We start from the raw sequence: 22,259 nt of genomic DNA on the forward strand, positions 1-22,259 counted from the left end.
GAAGTTGTCCCTTACCTCTCTGGACCCACACTGTTCTTGTCCTGGCCTCTTTTCCAAGTTAATTCCTTCAGTTGACTCTCTGTTTGCTAGCTCAGAAACAAACACTTGTCAAGAAATCCAGTGACAGGGATAACAGATACTTTTACTGCTTCTTTTGCCTGTCATCTCTATCAGCCAGTGACACCAGCCTTGTCCTCTATTTGTTGTCTTTCCACAAGTCATTTCTACTTTAATGCCAATAGAAAGAAAACAGAGAACAACTTTATTTACCTACATTTCTCCATATTTTGAGCCTATTCACATAGACTTTGAATATCTCAAAGTACAATTCTTTACTGGGCTCAGACACCATGCTGGAAAATGAAAAGTCAATCCAAATAACAACTACTAATGGTAAAGCTATTTGTCATAATCAATTGTTAAATATAGTTACTGCTGGCTAAAAAAAAATCTCTTGTGTATTTTTCCTTTTTTTTCTTCCTTTTGTGAGTGGGTGGTGGAATAAATTGCTTCCCATAGGAGCTGGATATTTCATCATTTAAAACCAGTGTGCATGCCTCTGTCAGTGTTTGCACCCTCAGCAGGATGTTTCCTTTGTACACCTTTTGGAGTTCAGCAAACTGGGAATGTACAAGAAATACTGGAAAAGAACACCAGGGCAGCTGCCACTCCCTGTCCAGCTGTGACTTCATGGAGCAGAAACAAACCACTTCCAACTAGGGATAGTCTAGTGAGGAATGTATTTCCTAACTCACGCTTTGCCAAGGAATTTTTTCTTCAATACTTAACAAATATCTTCTGGCCTTGTACTGTGCATAGTTAGGCACACCACAAAAAGTCTGAGCATGTCAGAACAAAAGCAGGGCTGTGCATTAATGGGCTTTTCCCAAATAACTTACACTGGAGGTGGATATGATAGATTCTTTTAAAATTGGATACTTGCTATGCAAAAGCACATATTTTTGCAGATGTAGAATTTTAAACTGCTGCTGCTGAAAACAGGTCTGTGTGAGAATTTTATCAGTGGTAGTAATCAGTCACATCACCTGTTACACACAAAAAGCTGCCCGAGCCACATTACCTTCTTGTTCTAGAACAATACCTGTATTTTGATGGCAGATGGTTCCTGGTTTTGAAGATAGGCTTTTCTCTCCTTATAGTTTTTTCTGACTAAGAATCCCCTTGCTCGGGCTTGCAGCCCAACAATCAGATTTTCATTAGCAAGCCACAGCTGCTCTCGGTTGTAATCCGCTGTAACTTGCCCAGCAATGTTCTGTTAAGAGATGATGGGAAGAGGTCATTTAAAAGACAAGACCTTCCTGGAATTTGGACTCTGCTCTCTCCTTCTCTGCAGTTTGTGTTCACCCTATCCAAATCCCTCTGATTTACCCCTATATTTTAATCAGTAAGAAGAAAGAGCTACACTGTTACTGCTGAACCCTACACCTTTCAAGCCTCAGTTATGCAAGTGCGTATGCTATTTTAAGAGAGTATTCTTTTATACATTAGCAGGCTTCTGCTTTCCTAACACTTACATGTATCTTGTGCAACTCAGACATCTAGAAATACTGAACCACCAAGTTCCCTGTTGAGAAGGACACTCAGGTACTGCTGCATTCAGAATTTCAGAAGCACTTACACTGACTTGAGTTCTTTTTGTGACTTAGATGAGCTGCATCAGGATAACTGAAGAACAAATTACTCAGAGGCTTGTGTGATCCTCCACAAAACCTCTACAGTAAGGGAGATAAAATAGTACACTCATCTTCTTGAATTCTGGAGATACAACAATACTGTCAGAGGATTAGATCTAAACAGAAAATGGTGGTTCCACTGCTCACAAATACATCATAAAATTATTTGTTATAGGTTAATGCAAAGCCCTATAAAATATAAAAGGATATGGAAGCAATCATACTTTCCTCCATTGGTGTCTACTGATGGTCATTAACAGAAATGCTGTAACTTCCAGTAAGGAAATTCCTAAATCGCTGCCAGACACTACACAGGAGGCTGTGCTATCACTGTCTGCTTAGATTTAAGTTGCTGCTCTTGACAGAAGCAGATACTGATAAGGTGACCTTCAGTTTCACCCACCCCAGCCTCTTGATAATTGTCATGTCTCACGCTCTCTCAAGTGTTTATGTTGCTTTTGCAATGAAAGCCAAGGTTTTAGCCACCTACCTGGATTTCTTCAGCAGTTAACCATGAAGTTTTTGGTACAACTCCTTTGGGGGCCTCACAGGTACCTTCCTCAGTTTCCACATTGTAATAGTAATCATACATGCCTTTCATTACAAGTTTAATCCATGGGCCTTCACTAGAACCTAAAAGCAGTTCATACCATTAGTACACATTTGTGTCCTGTTTCACTGATAAATTACAGCTCTCCTTACTCATTTCCTCTGCCTGTACTTGCTGGGAAACCCTTTGACATGCAAAATCTCTATGTATCTTGGGCCTTTTTGTAGTAAGGATTTTCAAAATACTCTGCTAGGTGGATGAGGGTCATTCCTCTAGAGCAAAATGATGGTAAGGTTAGTGAAACAGCTCCAGGGTTGGTACAGATCCACTGCTGCCCTCTCCAAACCTAACGTGCCAAGTTAGTGCTCCTGAAACTGTGTGTCCTCCATCTTACATCATCACTCACAAGCAAAACAGACTGTTTTTATAAAAAAGTATTTTTCTTGTCTTCTGCCCAAATTCTAGACTTACTGACTCTTACCTCACACACGACATTTCCTATATCCACATCATTTTCTTGTTTATTGCTGTGGTAAGCCAGTCTGCATCCTGACAGGCAGGAAAAACCTCATTTCCTCATGGACAAAAGGCCCCAAGATAAAACTTGTAAGGCCTTGAAAATACACATGTTGCAAAATGAATCTTACCCATCTTCTGTAAGAATGGGTACTACACTGACAGTAATTTTTTTTTGTAACCATTAGCTAACCTTGGCTGCTGTTAGCTATGACCAGCTTTTGCAGCTATGACATGACAAAACATCCCATCATCTGCTAAGAAGAGATTCTAGCCCCAGCTTTCAGTGGTAACTGCTGCTCTGGCAATACACAGGGACCATAACTGGGATGTGAACACTGTCAGATACTGGATTGACCTTTGACAGCAACCTGTAAGACTGATGTGTGCATCTCTGCATCTGCTAACGTGCAAAAACACTTTCAGCAATATGGTTTTCTGAGAGAATGGACTAGTCTATTGAGAGTCACAGAGAAGCTGCCCTAAATTCACTCAGAAGCAGGTTTGAGATTCCAGGAAGTCTCAGCTAGACTCTGGAAATCAATAAACACAGCATGTACTGTGGTCTGCATCATGTGTGCAACAAATCTCACGTAAAATGCACTAGGAAAAGTACAACGTTTGTCAAAAGATTTTAAAGCAGCAGCTGTCTCCCTCCATTTACAGTGATTTTAGGTAAACTTCCTGTTCTAGCTTTCTGGTTGCCTCAGTGATATGGACATGTGGAACTGTCCTGTTTAGGAACTTTTTTACCTTCCGTAGTTTTCATGTTCTTGGCTTCAGAGAGGTTCCTGAAGTAGGCCTCAGCACATTCGGGAATGACTCGTAATCCAAACCTTGACTGCAGAATCATCAGGACTGGCTGTGAATCACCTTTCTCCAGGCTCTTGTTAATCATTGATATTCCAACAGCCACTAGGGTAAAATAAAAACATAGAGAAATTAAGAGCCTTACACTCTATTTACCCATAAGTCTAGCCTCCAGAAACTTTGAAAATGGACTTCTAACGCTGGCACACACAGACAACATGGCATACACAGCAATCCAGTGCTTTACCCATTTTCAGCCTCCTTCATGCTTGTAAGCACTAGTATTTTGGGGAACAGCAAGCATGTTAGGTAGAAAGTGTGTGCTGCACCCAGGCTGGGGTGCAGGCACAGCAAAACTGAGAGCAGTCTGAGGGCACAGCTGCTCCCCATCAAGTGACACACCAGGTGACAGTGGGGTAGGGGCTGAGGAGGGCAAGTACCCTGCCCCAACAGACAGGGCATCATCGTCTGATCATTTGGGAGCCTTCTAGAGGTATGTGGAGTAATTGGGGTACAAGCTGTAAACATTAACATTCAATTCTGCTGTACAAAATGGAAATGGGAATTAAAACTGGTTGTCTCGAGTAAATTCTTGTAGCAACCTATTCAGCATGCTGAGGTAACCCTTTCTTGAATTTGCCTCCCCAGGAACTTGTTTAAAGCTAATTCATGCTCTTGAATTTGTCAGAGATGCATCTTTTGCTTCCAGGGCATATAAAAGCACCCTGAGAGGTGATGCTGTGAAGCATGTGCAAACTCTGATGTTACATGTCACTACCCATACTCTAATTCAGGACTTCCTCCCACAGATCCCACCATCACCAAGGAAGCAGATTCCACCATACCTGGCAGCATACATGTGGAAGCACTTGCCAGTTCAAAAGTTCCTTACCCACTAGGCTGCTTTAGGCATGGCTGTTCTGGTCTTTAAAGGTGTTCCTTCACATCTAAATTCAAGATCCATGCACAGAGGGACAAGTGAACAGAGCTGAACATCCAGGTTAGATCCTAGCTTTAGGGGTTCTGGCTGCCTTTGCACTCCACAGCTGCACTTCATGCTGCAGCACCAAACACTTTCCCTGATCTTGTGTCTACCTGCATCAGCATAAAGAAGGTCCCTGCACACAGCCTGCATACACAGAGCTGGCCAAAAATGCATTCAGCATCAGAAGCCCTTGAACAGGAGTTACTCCATCAGGCTGAGCAAGCAGGAAAGGATTTCAGTAACAGAAAGAATTTTTCATTGTTGTTAAGTTTGGCTAAGGTGGGATGGGTAGCTTTGGCTGGGCAATAACAGATCAACCAAAAATGCTCTGTCAGCCAGCTGAGAAACAAAGTGGATGTGCAACACTACACCACCACCACCTGGATTTCTGTCAGATAGCATCCTGCTAGTTTTCTGTGCTTGGAAACAGACCTCTGCCCAGCACACACCTGTACTGGAGATGTCTTTCTACCATTGCTGTGGCACTCTGATATCCAGGCATCTGGCCTCAGCAGCAAGGAAGCAGAAAAAACTGGGAAGCAACACATTACAGCTGTCTGCTGCTGGCCCCAGACTCATACCCCATCCCTTGTGCCTCATCAACTCTGTTCAGCAGAATTTGAATGCTTTCCTTCCTCCTTTTCATCCTGCAGTTAAGCGTGCTGGAGGATATTTTTACAAAGACAAAAGGAAACACAAACTAAGATTTGTTTATGTAGGTCCACTGTCATCTGGCTTTTCCTCATCTTTTAGTTAATTATACCTGCATTTTTGAAGGAAAATATTAAAAAAGTGTTTATCAGGGGAAAAACCTCAACTCAGAGGAAATTATTCCTTTAATTTAAATGCTAGCAATTAATACTGTGGCTGTTGCTCTAGAGAAAGGCCATTTGGACCCTGGAAAATCATAAGTGAGAATTAGCCATCCCCAACTGCCAGAAAACTGTCAGCTCCAGCCTGCTCCTCTAGCAGTTGGGATGCCAGTACCAGATCAACACTGCAAAGGGCTCTTTTCCACACCCATCCTCCCTTTTAAACAGCTGTGATATACAAAGCCACAGTTGTCTGGTGTGATAAGCCTGAACTCTCAACAAGGCCAAAGATCAGCTTTTTCCTATAACTTGGACTCTCTCAGGACACACAGGCTTCCTGCTTTGACAGACTCTTCCTGTGCAAGACTGAAGTCAGTGTTCAGTTCTACTCCTGAAGGTTATACAGCTGATACTTGGCTGATCTCCTTTTGTCCTCCACTTAGATAAGGAGTACAATGGTTGAACTCATTCAAGAAGTGAAGCAAGGTGATGCAAAACACACAGCGAGCACCACAATGAGTTAGGAAGTGCACCAGCACTTGCTGAACATTTCTTCCTAAATACAGAGTCCTTTACTGACAGGGAATACGGTAAAAGCCTTTCAAAATTTTAATACTGTACCACAGTATTTATATAAAACATAAAAGTTAGTTTGGAAGTGATCAAGACTGTTTCAGTACTGCTGCCAGTATGTTCTCTTATTTTGCTGTTTATTTTATTGCCATTACTGCAGCAACGTCAAAAACCACTTTTTAAACTGAAAAATACATCTTTGAGTACCTTGTAAAAGCTTTGCAGTTGTTTGTCTTTCAAAAATAGTGCCTGTGTGATAGATCAAATGAAAGTTCCTTTCTAAGCTGTGATCAAGCTGAACTTTAAGTTTAGACTACGTGAACACAAAATGCAAACTTCCTGAGACAGGATGTGTTGGTTATAGGAAGTATCAGGTTCTGTGCCATGGGGAAATGTTAAATCTCAGGTTTTAGCTGCAAAACCTTAGAGCTCTTTAAAAATGTGCTGTGCTGACAGTGCTTCCTTTCAACCCACAGGGCAGAGTACATGAGGTTAGTATTTTTTTCCTTTAAAGTGAAATGTTAAAACAGTTCCACTGAGCATCCTTGATTGTGAAAAGCTGTGCATTTACTACCAACACAGACTATAAGAATAGATTTTAGTACAACAGCTAGGTAGTGGATGGACCAATGGTTTACCATTAGCAACCTTGTATGGTATTGCTGTATGAACTATGCTGTCCTGATTTCTGCAGGCTGCTTATGATACATCTTCTTAATGCTCTTACACCAGTGAACACAAATGAGGGGGTTTTCAAGCTGCTCTTTAGGTGTAACTCAGATCCATTTATATGCTACACATTTCCTTCCCTTATCTGTGCTCATGTTTCCTCATGGCTCTGGGATGGCATCCATGGGAAGCAGGTTTTTCCACAAAAGAAGGTATCAGTTCTCCTCAGTACAAAAGGTTGACACAATGTGCATGTGTCTGACCCTATTTCAGAAAACACAAACCCAGTGCTTTTTTGGATGTGTGACCTACAAAAATACTTCAGCTATTTTCAGTGTATCTGCCTCGTTACGTGAAGACTATGTTAGTTGCTTAGCTCAATCCTAAAGTCATAGTAACAAAAAATGCAATGTCCCTGTAGCCGGGGTGTCTATTTGCAATAGCCAGCTGTGTTCTCTTCCACCCACAGCTTCCCAGGCAGTAACTCCTGACATGGGCTCACAGTGCACCCGGGACGGCTGAGCCAGCGCTGCAGGAATGCACCCACCTCAGCACTTGCATTCACAGGCTTCTAAGGTGCAACAGAGGGGGACACTGACTCACCCAAAGCCAAGTGGAGCAGAAAGAAGGCTGGCCAATACCCAGAGCCTTGTCTGAGCTGTGCTGGCCCTGGGCTGGAACAGGCAGGCACGTCACCGTGCTCTCCCGCGTGCCCCATAAACCCAGCGCTGCTTGCTTCTACCTTGCATGCCAAAGTTTATTATGTATTATGTATAGTTTTTCCAAAATTTTTATGATCAGCTAAAGCTTTGGCAAAAGGTGTTGAGTGCATTCAGTACACAGCACTCTGACAGATTAAGCCTCAGCATTTTTCCTACAGACTTCTCTTCCTTACAGATTGGAAGAGCATATACTTTTCAAAATGACCTAGCATTCTTTTTACACTGCTTTAAAAGTTAATATGCTGCTGATTTTTGTTTGTCAGCACTCCCTAAAAGACAACATAAAAGAGATGAATAACCAAAATGGTAAACATAAAAATTTGCCCTTAAAATATGCATAAAGATTTTACCCTTATGTATAGCAAAACAAGCTCCTGAACAGCATATCCCTTCTCATTCATGTATTTCATTAGCTACATGAAGATACACTGACATTAGAAAGTTTGTCATGATGTTAACCTGTATAAGCAAATCCTCTGAGTTATTAGCCACACCTTAAAGATTACCACTTTAGATAGAACTAACACCATTCCTGTAGTTTTAGGTCATCTCAGTTTTAGTATGACAAAGAACACGCATTCATTTCTTTTCATGTATTTAAAGGGCTTCCACCTTCTCTGAAGTGGAAATTATAAATTACCAAGTTTAGTTTCCCAAGACCAAGAAAAACAAGAGCAATGAAGATGCAGGTAAATGCTTACAGATTTCTGCTTCTTGTATGTTGTTGTTGCTGTCATTGATTCCTCTTTGTATTTCATCCAGCCACAGAAGCGCTGATTCATCTTGAGATTCCTGAGAAAAGGACAGTAAACAGCCTTGAAAAAACTGAATAATAAGAGTTGTCTCAATATCCTCATACAGCTCCAATATAGAATCTCTGCTTTGCAGAGCCCTTGAATACTAAAAAGGATTTGACTGTTTAAAATCATCAATGAAACTCATTCGTATTCTATTTACTGAACTGAAAAAGATCCTGTTCAGATACAAAACTCTTAAAGTTTTGATGTCTAGAAGAACAGCAGAATTTGCTGATACTGCTGGCATAGAATTCATTCTACTAAAGATAATAAAATTGAAGCATTTTTATTACCATGATATGTAGGCAAAGTAAATAGTCTCATAAAATCACACATTATCAGGAAGCACTGTGATAGTAGGAGAGAGTAGCAGAAGACTGCAGGAAATTGGCTTTCTTTCAAAATCCCTTATTTGGAAGGGATCCTTGTGTGTATCTAAGTAAATGTTACATTACATCAGAAAACTGAATGGCATTAGAAAATAGCAGAGAAAACTGACATAGAAAGACAGGTCAGGTTTAGTAATGATGACTTAGCTCAAGAAAACTTTTCTGTAATTAAGCAGCAGAATAGTTACAGCTCTTCTTTCAGGCCTAAACTGCATGGCATTAAACCCAAGTTAAAAAACCAGAAGGTGTAAGCAGAGTGGGCTCAACACCCCCACTAACCAGCCCTATTTCCCAGGTTCACTGGTGATACCAGCACTTCAGCAGATAAAACAGGGCTAAAGTAATATTTAACATCTCATCCAGTAGGTGGGTGGGAAGTTCATGCTAAAGAGGAAATAGGAGTGCCAGGACTATAACAGACTAATGATGGGAGAAGCTGGAATGTATCAGCTGAGAGAGATCTAGGATCATATACACACAAATATTTCAGGGAAAAAAAAATCCAACCAGCTATAAACACATTCAAACCAGAACAGTGTAGGCAAAGAAGCAGCTTTGCAACGTGTATCCCTGGTTAAGCACTGAACCTTAGGCCAAAGATCTAATAAATCTGATATCCACAGAAACTACAAAGAGAAAACAGGGTAAAACCCGTAAGGACATGCTATCCAGCTTGCATGATACATGTAAACAAGGTAGCAGAATACATAAATAACATGAAGGTGTCAGACAATCACAGGACAGTAGACTCATACTGCCAATTTTTCTACCAGGTGAGAGTTAGAGGTAGCGCTTGTGAGAATGTTTAATAAATTCCCAAACTGCCATTGAATTTCGACAAAAGCATTGAGAAACTGAAAAGAATTCCGCATGTGGTATCCAGCTTTTACACATTAAATACAAGAACAAACACAAATACGGCTCTGGAGCCAAGTACAGTTTATGCTGAGCCTTGCGACTAGCCTGGAAGCCAGACCAAAACTTGGGCTAATTTTGCTTGCTGAAACAAGCTGTTGTTTCCTTCAATTTGGCATAGAAGGAAAAAAAAAAAAGACATTAAAAAAAAAAAAAAAGGCGCAAGGCAGAGAAGAAGGAAGGGATCAACAAAACAGCAAATGAAAATAGGGGAAAGGTTTTGGAGACTGCAGTCTGTGGAGGGGTGGAAACAGTGTGAGAGGAGGCAGTAAGTGGATTGAAGGAGTGACAGCTAACAGTGGGTAGGGAGGCAAAAGGCAGAATGAAGTTTTCCTAAGGCATGTTTGTATGTGTGGCTTCTTTCCACCTTCGCCTTTTTCTAAACTGAGATCATCACACTCTTCTGCAAGCCCAGTTTCTCCCTGGAGAAAGGGTACAGAGTTCAGCCACGTGACATTTTTGTCTCTGAATGAGACCTTTGAGGTTTTACTAAACACACCCCTTGGTTTCTCCAGAAAACATCTTTTTGCTCCAAATATCTGTATGTACGGATTTCAGCAGAACCCTGCATATCACCTTCAGGCTTGTGGTAAATTAGGAGTTAAATTGCTGCTGTAAAGCAATTTTATCTCTGTGTTGAGCCGAGGCTGAAAGTGAGTCATGTGTGCATACTTGGATACGTCACACCCTCTTTGCTGTAGTAGACAAAGAACAAATTAGCTCCTTACCATAAACCTCACGCTTACAGGATGCTTCTGGAGGACAGATCAATCATTCTTTAGTCCCTTTACAGAGGGGAAAAAAAAACACCCCACAAAACGTCTCGTGAGATGAACTAGCACAGCACCATTGTTCAGCTGGCTGGATTTCACACACTACAATGAAGACACTGTTTTTCACTGGGCTGCTCTCTCTTACCTCCAGTCTTTGCACTACAGGTGAGTCCTACTTTCTGTATCTATTCTGTATTTTAGTCAGTAACACGGACTTTTTGGTAATGCTGTTGCTCTATCAGCTGCGAACTTGAAATGAGTTACACATGTATGTACCAATTACAGAAGACTGCTCCAGGATGTGTCCTTGTAAGCAGATTTTTATTCTTTCGTTTCAGTGACACCTTGCCTCTGCCAGTCATTTTCTATAAAGAATTTTATTTAAGGGAACTTTCTGCACTTACTGACGACACATCTTTTATCCAGTATTTTTGTAATGATTAAATGTTAAACCTGTAGTGTCTTGTTTTACAACTTCATAGATGGTGTTATTAGAAGGAAATGCTCAGATGACTATTGTGATAAAAATAACTGAAGGAAATGATCAAATAATAAACATGTTCTTTTCCTTTCTAGAATTAAAACTGTTTTAAAAACATGCTCAGTTTGAAAAGCTGGTATAGACAAATATATGTATGTTTACATATATGCACGTACACATATACCATATATGTGTGTATTTATATCTATATCTATCTATCTATATGTGTGTGTGTATGTATATATGTATATATCCACACACATGCCAGTGCCTGCAGGTACACATATGACTTTTAATGAGTGGTTAAAACTAGTTTTCTGGAGTAACCATCAAAAAACTACTAAAAAATTATGCAGTCTTCTAATTATTATTTTAAAACACTCTACAGTAAATTTGCCAGTGAACATTAATAAAACTGTTTTCCTTATTTTACTAAAATATGGAAAGGTAAAAAAAAAAGTCCAAATATTTTCATCCATATTTCAGTTTGCTTCTGAATTCCAGTTTCATGGTGCATGCTGTAGGCTTCACAGTAAGTATTTTTGCATTAAATGCACCTTAGAAAATTTAAATGACACAAATGCAATACTTACACAGTTGTTTACTGTGCAAAATCTATTTTACAACACATGGCTTTAACAAGCATTTTGAACACATTCGTGTTTCATGTGGAAGTGTTGACGTCTCTACAAACATCTATATTAAAGATTGAGGAACAGGTGTTAATAAAGTAGTATTATTGTTTTTGCCCATATGCTGACAATATTTACCCACCAAAATTTTCCTGCTGCTTGAAAAGTTGTATTCACTTCCTAGTAAATCACACCTAATACCTGCCCAATCACTTGTTTTCAATTCTCAAGACACTGCCCTTGCTCAGGAATGAGAAGCTTAAAAGATCTGGTTTGCTTTAGTCAGAAGCTGAAGAGTAACAATTTCACATGTGAGAACAAAAAAAAAAAAGCCAAGGATAATTTCAGTGTTTTGATTTGAAGGTTTCAGTCTGTGTTAAACTAGATAGTGCTTTTTGAATCTTTTGCAGTCATGCATGTCATATGTGAAGTGACAAGGATACTAATGGTGTTTGATCAAGCCTAAACAAAGATTGCTTATATGATGAATGACAAACATTACTACTACTGGGAAAAACCCTCCACTGGTCATAAGCATAACAGAAGTGTTGGATATTTTTCACCAAATATTACTGAAAACACTCAAAATGCAGAAAGATCAGCTAACCCTACATTAATGATGAATATTCAAGTTTTGGTGTGAAATGGTAAATGAAGGCTATTGTCCATACATTTGAACACCCAAAGCAGAGGAGATTTCCCCAGATATTTTAAAATTATATTGCTTTTCACAGAGAGATGGTTATCCTTCTCTGTTCCTGAAGGTGAGTTGTATTGTTGATACACAGCAGTTTGTCCTTTTTAACGATTCTAACTTTGTTTTATTTCCAAGCTTCAGAATTTTCGCTGAATGGCTCTGCAATCAAAACAGTGTCTCTTATCAAAACTTTCCGCGGAATTTCAGCGAGAGACTACGATTACATCCCCCCTTACGCCATAGAAGGGGAAACGACGACCATCCGTATCAGAGAAAACAAATGCACCTCGAAAAAGTCGAACGACTCCGTGTTAACAGAAGTGAGCAACGCCACGCTGGAGTACCTGACCAGCTCTCTGAGCACCAAGCTGGTTCCTGCCGTCTACCTCGGCGCCGTCCTGCTGGGCGTGCCGTCCAACGCCGTCATTTTGTGGATGCTGCTCTTCAGGATCCGCTCCGTGTGCACCGCCGTCCTCTACGCCAACCTGGCTGCCTCGGACCTGCTCTTCTGCATCGTGCTGCCCTTCAAGATCGCCTACCACCTCAACGGCAACAACTGGGTGTTCGGGGAGGCGGCGTGCCGGGCGGCCACGGCGGTGTTCTACGGCAACATGTACTGCTCCATCCTGCTGCTGACCTGCATCAGTGTCAGCCGCTACGTGGCCATCGTGCACCCCTTCACCTACAAGAGCCTGCCGAAGCGCGCCTACGCGCTGGCGGCCTGCGCCGCCGTCTGGGCCGCCGTCTTCCTGTACATGCTGCCGCTGGCCATCATGCAGCAGAGCTACTACGTGAGGCCACTGGGCATCTACACCTGCCACGATGTGCACAGCGCGTGCCAGGCCGTGTCCTCCTTCCAGTTCTACTACTACGTGTCGCTGGCCGTGTTCGGGTTCCTGATGCCGCTCGCCACCATCGTGTTCTGCTACGTGTCGATCATACGAGCGCTCAAGACCCGGGAGTGGGTCTGGTATGTTAAAGTCAGCCTCCTGATCCTTGCCATCTTTGCTGTTTGCTTTGTGCCCAGCAATGTTATCCTTATTATCCATCACATCAACTACTACTATTACAACAGGGATGGCTTGTACTCTTTTTATCTAATTGCTTTATGCCTTAGCAGCCTGAACAGTTGTCTCGATCCTTTCCTTTATTTTCTGATGTCAAAAATTAAAAGCCAGTCCAATATTTATCTAACAATGGTTAAAATATCCAGGGAAAAGTGAATTTATTACTATTACTGGAATTGTGATTTTGTATCGTATTAACACAGACAGCAACAAATCTCAGGTGTGACATTTATACTTCAAGTAAAATGTGTTAGAAAACAAAATCTCAGTTAAAATTACTTTCTCCCACACATGGAATATCTCAAAAAACACATCTCTCCAGCTCTATAACTTTATTACATGCATTGCAACACCTGTGTACCTAGATTCAGGGAAGTAGCTCTGCACCTCCATTTCCTTCTGAGATCACTTTGTGGCCATGGGGAAGCTGCCAGAATATCAGCCTCCAAGTACCAGAAGAGGAGTGAGCATCCAAACAACACTTCTAGGGCAATTCATGACACTTCAAATTAGCTCTCAAGCCATCAGTCACTGCAGGAACAGTGATACAAAAACAAGGTTTTGGCTGGTGAAAGTGGGAACAAGTAAAAGCACTTTCTCCATGCCTGGGAGCAGTCAAGAGCAAATACTGCCCTGGATGTTGGAAATACAAAGTTCCCCATGGGCTCACAGAACAGTAAATGTACAGCCATGGATGCAGAACCTGACTCTTCCAAGGCTGCCTCTCCCATGAGGCTGCTCAGCCAGCTCTGCACTGGAGACTTGTTCTTCCACTTTGTCAGCGCCTGCACTCCCCAAACCCACAGGGAGACTGCTGGGAGCTGACCCTTATCAGTGTGAATCCAGGCATGTATCACTCTTGCTTGGTAAGCAAAACAGGGAAGCTGTTTTGTAGGATTCTCTATTTCCACATCCTCACAGGAAATACCTACAGTGTTACAAATACTGGAACTAGTTACCATTGACTGTTAGTAAAACAATGGGTCTCAACTTCTACCTTTACAGAAACTCAAAACCTACGTATATACCAAGTTCCTAGAAAATGAGCTCAGTTGTTGTAGTTTGAATTTGTAACTGCAGCATGTAAGTGGGGATTAAAAATGTTTTATGTTGTTTTGATAATAGTATTGTAAAAAAACTTTACTTAAATAAAATAAGTTGCACTGGAAAATGCCTCAAGGGAATTTGCAGCCTGGTGAGGCTCCCCTTTTTCTATTTCTTCTGGTTCTTAATTTAAGTTAGTTTTAATCCTGCCATTCCTTCAACATGCACAAGAACAAATTTTAAAGGTAACTAAAATAATTAAAATAATATACAACTATTGAAAATTTAAACAAGGTGAACATAGTTAAAACCTCTTTACCTATCACACAAAAAAACTTATGACCAAACATAGTAATTTGTTCCATCTGTTTAACTTTCCAGTTATCTACAATATGCTCCCTTAACACAGAGTTTCTCTTCACTGGGACCTGAGAACATTTGGTTTGAAAAGGCTTTCAGAAGTGTTAAAAGCTGTGGTCTAAGATTTACAGGACAAAATAAGTTCCAGGTTTGCATTTTCAGTTTCATGCAAGGAAGAAATAGGTCAGATCTGAGATAAAGACCTGTAATGGATTCTGGCAGATTTGGGTGCAGACTCCCCCAAATCACCACAGCTATGGGGAAGTGGCAGAAAGCTGCTCAAAATAAGTGAGTAGGTTTAACACATATGTTTTTCCAGATGTTGGGGCAGGAAGTTTATTGGGAGGCCTATCTGATCCTTGTAAATCAAGTGCTTCCTTTAACCACAGCTCACTCTTAAAACATGCTAAACACAAATTAAGTCAGATTTGCTTTATAAACAGAGATCAGAAAAAGTGGAAAATAGACAGACTTGAGAAATTGCATTACCTTTACAATTGTGTTTCAATTTTTTTTCTTCTTGGAGGAAGTGTCAGGATAAATCATATTTTTACCTAAAGAATGTTCATATCTCTGACTGATCACTGTAGAGAATTAAGTATGCATCTGAGTGTTTCTTTTGGGAGCACTGTGTCTTGTTCTCTTCTGAAACAGGAACAACACTACTGTTCACAGAGAAGGTGGCCTAAGTACTTTTCAAAACACTGCAAAACCAAAATACCTCAACAGAGAAAGGTCCACAGAAGTCTCTAGGAACATCTAAAACCTTGGACTGAGAAGACTTCAAAGAGATTGTACAATTTTTATTCCAGAATTTGGAAACACTCATTTGTTTCCTGTGAGCACATTCACACCAGGACAGGAGTAGGCACCAGGTTTGCATCTGGGGAGCCCTGGGGCACCTGGCAGGGATGAGCCAGGGTGGGACTGCTGTGTGCAGGCACCTCTGGGCTGCAGGTCTCTGCCTTGGGGACATCCTGGCCTGCTGAGCACACACATGGCATGTCCTGGGCCAGCACTGTGCAGCCAGCACCCGCACCATGCACAAATCCTGACCCCAGCCCATCAGGACAGGTGAAGCCAGAAAGCACAAAACCCTCCCCACAGCGAGGGAGAAGGCATTTCAACACTGAGGGCTCAGAGAAAACAGGGAGCCCTGCAAAGAAATTGACTTGTGCTAACACCTTTCAAAGGTTCTGACAGCAGATTACAGAAACATCTGGTTTCACAGCAGGTACCCCAGGTGAGGTGACACAAATGCTGGAAGATACTTTACAAGTGTGCAGACTTTCCCCAGCTCACCATGCTACCTTAGGGACACACTATGTGAATTTTAACTGTGTTTTCCAGACACTGAGGATTTTAAGTGCAATGCTGGTAGCTTTAGCTGACCTTGTGTTCAGTCATGTCCTGTAAGCTCTCCCCAGGTTTAACTTGGTTTTTGAAGAGCTGAAGTGCAGCATCTACCATGTAGATATGTATAGATACCTGCCCTAGCCTGGGAAATGCATAAGATAATACTAAGTGGAAAGCCATGCTGCACTCAGGCCATGTGACCTGTGTTAGATATGTACAGTTGGGTAAAATTAATTCAATTTTATATACTAGAAACAGGTTAAAAAGGAGCCTAGAGTGATTAGCTCAATTAATTACATTTAGTAAGATGAGTCCAAACTCTTACATTGAGAAAAATAAATCCTTTCTATTCCCAGAGCAGTTTCTCATAGTGTATATGCATTTCTTGACTCCTTTTTTTTTTTTTTTTTTTTTTTTTTTTTTTTTTTTTTTTGCCAGCTTTGGCCTGAAAGAATGATTTAGTAGTTTTATTTTGCAAATCCCTTATCCTTCTATCCTTGCATCCTGCAATCTTTGTTTATGCTTCCCTGAGCTGGAATGCTGTAATGCTGACCAGGCCACTGCTTTTGGGGAAGCAGATAGCAACATCCTGCCAAGATAGGTTTAAACTGAGGGCACGTACAAGACCATCAGCTTGTTATTGTGTGATAAAGCTGTAAAAGGAATATGCACAAAACTCCACTAAAATAAAACAACATAAGGAAAGGAGACTCCTCAAAATACTTCCCAGAGATTTGTTAAATAACACCCAAATTGTGGCTTCTTTCTGGCAAAAACCTCACTTTCCATCCATATTGTAGCTATCTGCCTGACACAGTTGTGTATCCTAACACAAATTTGTAACCATGTGAGTACTGCTGCTGCCCATGTTTTGTAGTAGCTGCAGCAACCTAGTAGAATTAAAATAAGTGAGATTACAGCAGTGTAGCAAGACATATGCAGAAAATGTCTTAATTTTAATCCACTGAGGATTAAACCATTTTGCCAGTCAGAACAAGTTATAGTGCAAAATTGCTTATTGCCACTGTGTTGTCACTGGCTTATTTACAGCCTCTCTGGGCAAAGATAATACAAACATCAATGCAAAATTGCCATCAGGGGACTGGGACATAGAAGCAAGTGAAAAGAATTGGCATTTCACTTCTCACAGAGAACAAGAGTAAAAATTCTAACCTTGCATTTCTGTGCTTTGGCATGGTGCAGAACATCCTGATAATGCCTTGCATTTGCTGGTCTCACGTCTTGCAGCTTGGCTGTGGGCAATAGCAGGGCTTCTAGAGTTTTCTCAGGATTTCCTTGGTCAACAGCTTCATTAATGTGTCCAATTGCAATGATTCCTATGAAACAGAAGAGTTACTACAGATGCACTTATCAAAGAAAGTTGCAGCTTTTCTGATCTCACATACAAACAAAGCAGTAACATGAAGAACAGAAAAATCACAGAACAAGAAGCAGAGGCAGCAACAGCAGCTGATTTTAGATTTTTTTTTCTTATATTCATTTGAAGCTATTATGCTATACATCTTTCCTTCCTATCACAATTATTTATATATCTGGATAAAACCCTTCCTAAAAATCAAAATGATTCTTGACAAAAAAGGAAAAACAGACTTTCACTTTTCTGGGAGGAAGGGTTAACATGAAGTTAAAGAAAAAGTTGGGTATCACATATTTCTATGTTTAATGTATTGGCTCATGGTTCTGAAAGTTTTATTTTTAAGTGATTTCAGACCACATTACTTGAAACCCTGATTTGGACAAAAACATCTATACTGCACTCCCAGCTACAGCATTACATAGCAACTTAACTCCACTTCTTGTAATTCACTGTAAATAACCAATCTGACAATAGTGACCAGTGGCACTCAGTACCTCAGTCAGGAAGTAAGGCCCAGTGTATTTAATAAAACCTTAACTCATTTTCTCCAGACTGGGCCCAACAGTTTCAAATCAATTTCCTCCTGCCCCTAAACATCACTGAAATGCTCTGCTTGTGCTCCCTAAAGCCACCCCAGGAAGTCAAGGCATCACTCAATCACCTGTGAGGGATGACATCCCTGCTCCCAGTGGATCCCAGTGGATCAACAAGTGTCTCTAGACCCACCACAACCCACACGGTGAGGTCACAGATCCAGGTCACCCTAAGGCCTGGGATATGGGCAGTTTTTCCAAGGTGGTCCATAAGAGGGACTATGCAGATATGGGAAACAGAGGCCTCCCTTCTGCCTCTTCTCTCTGCCCATCTGCCCTCTCTAAGCATCCCCAGGCAGAGGTCACTGAGAGCAAGAGCAGCTAGACTGGCACTGAACACTTTCACTGCCACTGCTAGGTCTGTTCCAACTCCTACTAAGTGCAGATCTCCAGACAAAAAAGTGACTCTGCCAGGCAGATAAACTGCTCAGCACCCCACCTTGCCAGAGGGCACACAAGGCAAGCAGTCTGTGAGGATCCATGGCAGCCACTGGACTAGATTTAGGAAGCACTAATGCAGCCAGTTTTAGAAATTGTGCAATATAAAATTTCCCTTTCCAGTATGGAACAGCAGCATGCATGAAAATAATGGCAGTACAGGAAGGGCAGGAGCAGCCTGTGTCTTTCAAAGGCTCTCAAAAGTGTACTGAGGCTGCTTCTGAAATGGCAGGCAGTCTGAAAGCTGCCTCTCATTGCCTTGCTCCAGCACATTTGGCATAACTCAATAGCCTCAAATTTCCACATGCAGTGGAAGAATTTGGTGCTTTAGCTTTTTTGAAGCTAAATGACCAGCTATCACATTTAATATAACACCACCCTCTTATGGCAATACACTTACATTCAGCTTTAAAAATAAACTCTAAATGCATTCACATGAGAACACATGGGCATAAGAAGCTACTTTGAGACATAAAAATCAAGTTACCCAAAAGGAGAGCAAGGCAGATATTTGCATTGCCTAACTTCTTACTGACTCCCTTGTGAAAAACAATCTCTTGGAATCATTGACACCCTAAAAAACACTTTTCAATGGAACACTGCTTGTCATTTCCTCCACTGCCTCTCAATGTGCTCTTTGCTTACAACTGCAGAATCCCCAAAGTGAGACCATCCAGGGCTGGAAGGGGTTGCCAAGCAGGCAGAACCACAGCATTTTTAACACTGCAGAAGGCAGGCACCCTGTGACATCCCTCAGCCTTCTGAAACAAACAGGAATATTTCAAGGATATTTAAAGAACCTCAGGCTTTCAAAAATTTTAAATGCTCCTCTCTTTTCAAGAGTATCTGAATGAGGCCACTCAGTTCATAGATTTACATACCAAAGACCCGACTATGACCTCTTTGGGCAATGTGGAGGATGAATTACTTACTTTCATTTTCTTCTTGAATTTGCATATTAACCATGTCAATGCAGTTCTGGATATCATTCCAGCTTAAATAATCTTGGCCTTGAGATGAAGCCTCTGACTTAATAGACAATAGTGTATCAGCATAACTATAAGAAGATATAAAATACATAAGTGTATTTCATACATAGGATAAAGTGCCATAAAGAATTATGTAGAATTATGTCAGATGTATCATCCATCATTTAGTGACTAGTATTTTTTCCAGTGACTCAGCTCTTGCCAGAAATTATACAGACATGCAAGCTGCCTGTTCTACACATGCATTTCAGGATCTGAAGAAATGGCCCTGTAAGTCAGAGAACTTTTCTTGGCTATGTGGCATGATGGCAGTACATACACATATATAAAACTTGCCATATGGTGCAACAGATAAACGTGGGGAAAATTACAGCCAGCTTCTTGTTTTAGGAAACTATTGATGTCTTCTTGGCACTAATTCAAAGACCAGAATTTCAGTCAGTAGTATCAGGTAATAGCATCTCCTGCTATCTACATGAGGATGATGATGAGCCATGGGCAAGGCTCTAAAAAACCAAAAATTATGCCACTGTTTCCACAGCTCAAGATCCTCCAAGCACAGTCTCTGTAGCCTGTGTCTACTCTTCCTAGAAGATTCACAGATCAGATGAGCTGGAAACCTTCAGAGTAGTGCAAATTCATTTGTACATATATTAAATAATTTTTATATTCCTGAATTAAGCATAGATTGATTATCTGACAGTATGTCAGATAAAATGCATGTCTTCTATTTCCATCAGAGGCCTGAGGAACAAATGGCTGGCAGAAAACAAAAAAAATAGGGGACATTAATCTTTTCCTGAGTGGATTTGTCTTTCCAGCATCTCCTAGCCTGTGTTTAAGGGCTTCTGGAGCTGGAGACTGTGCATCACTTTGATAGCTGAAGACTACACTCCATTACTTTATCTGCTGCATTTTGAAATCTTATGTATTATTGAGAAATTAGCCCCACTATGTGTTTTGTGAGATGACAGTTTTCTAAAAAAGTTAAAGTTTGTATTTTATAGGATCCAATTTTTAAAATTAAATTCTCAAAAATCCCTGAACAACTAGAGCTATTGGAAGCTAGTAACTGTTTCCATTAACCTTCTCCACAACATGCACAGTTTTTGGAGACCTATGACATATTTCCTCTAAATTTTCTCTTCCAAAAAATACATTCCCAACAAATCCATCTCTTCTGATAGAAAGCCATTGAACAGCATCTCCCTCAATGAAGTTTTTCTAGCTCTACTATATTTCCTCTGGTGTGGTGCAACTCAAAGCTTCCTGCAGGATTCAGCATATGGTTGGCAGCACAGGTTAACATAATGGCATAATAAAATTTTATTTAGCTGTCGAGTCCAACTAATTCCTGCTGTTCCATCTGCATTGACTGGCAGTGTAATCTAAAGACTGGGTTAGTAACATCAGCAGAAACGCTGCACTTGGGACACTTTGGGGCCATTTCTGCATAATTTATGATGTTGCTTCTCTTGCTCTGAGCACCACGTCACATTAGCAGAGGTGAAGTAGCAGGTTAGTTTTGCTCCATTTTACGCCATTCTTCTCTCTCTGACCAAAACACTGGCCTCTTATTCCTAATCTGACTGCCTTCCTGCTGGCTTTGAGACCCACACTGACAGGGCCACTCTCACATTCAGTCCCCTGACAGCCTGGTGAAAATCTTCACCTACTGTGGTCCCTTTTGCCTGCTGATGCCTTCCCCCATCCATGCCAGGAGACAGGAACTGCTCTGCATTGCCATGCTCTCCCTTGCACGCTGGTCTCTCGTCCTGCCTGGTTTTTTATTGATAGACAAAAGATCCACTGCAGTGGCAGCATGTCTGTGTTAAACCAGGCAAGTGACAGGGCAGGCAAGTGAAGGCTCTAAGGTAATGCTGAGCACACGTGTGCGCCACAGCGTTGTGTTCACTTTCTAGGCAGCAAATAAAAAGGGCTTGGCCATGGCTCAAGAGATCTCCTGGACATTGAGGCATTAAACACTGTCTCGTTCCAAAGATCATCTTTCAGAGTGGTTAGTGATTAACAGTTTCCAGCTACAGTTGTCTCACATTTTAGTGTCCGCAAAGATTTTTGTCATATCTTCATGTTTGTTTTCTGAGGATATTTCTCCCTGCAACTCACATGGCTACAGACTTCAAGGCTGTGTTATTGCTTATATTTAGAGATAACTAGTACTAGCAATTGTCACACTCTCCCTTATTAATTTAAAACACAGATGTTTATCTTGCAGCTCTTCCAACTTCACAGCCACAACACAGGACAGCCCACCCCTCAAAAAAAGCCTACTTTTTTTTTTTTTTTTCACAAGTTGCCAAGTCTCATCCAGACAAGACAGAATGAACCTTTACCGTTGCAAGTTTTCCTCTTCCAGATTATTGAAGCCAATGCATGGGTCTCTGAGATGATTTTTTATCATTGGGATGTCCTTATTTTCCAAGGTCTGGTTTAGCAGCACAACAGCTGACAACATTTCTACTGCAATAGACAGTTCATCATGTGCCAGGTAGTTCTGTAGGATAACAATGTACTGCAGTCAGGAAGCTAAATAAGCAGTGTAACAAATTTGAGTTACACACTCTAGATACCATCAGGGGGATGGGCTTGATTTAAAAAGCCTGGGAAGTTTCCTAGTCACAGGCATGCCAGACTGACACAGAAGTGGTGGTGGAGCTCAGTGGGGTTTTATGCCCCATCCAGCCTGCCTTTGTTTCTTTTGCCCCACAGTCTTATCTCTTCTGGTCCTACTCATAACAGGGAATTACTTTTCTACACAATACACGAACCAGAGTTAGTCCTCAATTAAAAGCATGCAACAATTAAAAAAAAAAGTCAGTTGATTTGTTGCAACACAAGAGCTCAGCCAGACCGAAGTGTGGCAAGAAAAAAAACCTCTGCAATTAAATACTGCCTTTCCAACCAAAATGATTCATGCAATACATAACGCCATGGCAAGAGAATTATGCCAGATTTTACATGACCAACACGCTACGTTTGTGCCCTTTCACAGTCTGAC

At 41.1% G+C, this 22,259-nt stretch overlaps 2 protein-coding genes across 8 annotated transcripts in view; one reads left to right on the forward strand and one right to left on the reverse strand.

Annotated features, from left to right (window-relative positions):
• The window catches only part of IQGAP2 (IQ motif containing GTPase activating protein 2), a 127,229-nt gene that overhangs the window by 21,024 nt on the left and 83,946 nt on the right, over positions 1-22,259 (reverse strand). For 4 of the 6 annotated variants that reach the window (XM_063423092.1, XM_063423090.1, XM_063423091.1 and 1 more), the window contains 7 exons: positions 21,595-21,755; positions 19,184-19,308; positions 17,016-17,179; positions 8,033-8,123; positions 3,514-3,675; positions 2,185-2,327; positions 1,103-1,273 (listed from right to left, as the gene is read on the reverse strand). In XM_063423092.1, the coding sequence (XP_063279162.1) occupies positions 1,103-1,273; positions 2,185-2,327; positions 3,514-3,675; positions 8,033-8,123; positions 17,016-17,179; positions 19,184-19,308; positions 21,595-21,755 (1,017 nt within the window). The remainder of the gene's footprint in view (positions 1-1,102; positions 1,274-2,184; positions 2,328-3,513; positions 3,676-8,032; positions 8,124-17,015; positions 17,180-19,183; positions 19,309-21,594; positions 21,756-22,259) is intronic. The other 2 variants (XM_063423094.1, XM_063423093.1) reach the window with 1 other exon arrangement.
• F2RL2 (coagulation factor II thrombin receptor like 2) lies at positions 8,319-17,009 on the forward strand. Of its 2 annotated transcripts, none has more exons than XM_063423099.1 (2): positions 8,319-10,370; positions 12,157-17,009. In XM_063423099.1, the coding sequence occupies exons 1-2, from the start codon at positions 10,313-10,315 to the stop codon at positions 13,236-13,238; spliced, it is 1,140 nt and encodes a 379-aa protein (XP_063279169.1). In that variant the 5' UTR covers positions 8,319-10,312; the 3' UTR covers positions 13,239-17,009. The 2 variants fall into 2 exon arrangements, with proteins under 2 accessions (XP_063279169.1, XP_063279168.1); XM_063423098.1 differs by having other exon boundaries at positions 8,325-10,370; positions 12,151-17,009.

This window comes from Prinia subflava, chromosome Z (assembly GCF_021018805.1).
Source record: "Prinia subflava isolate CZ2003 ecotype Zambia chromosome Z, Cam_Psub_1.2, whole genome shotgun sequence".
Taxonomy (NCBI): domain Eukaryota; kingdom Metazoa; phylum Chordata; class Aves; order Passeriformes; family Cisticolidae; genus Prinia; species Prinia subflava.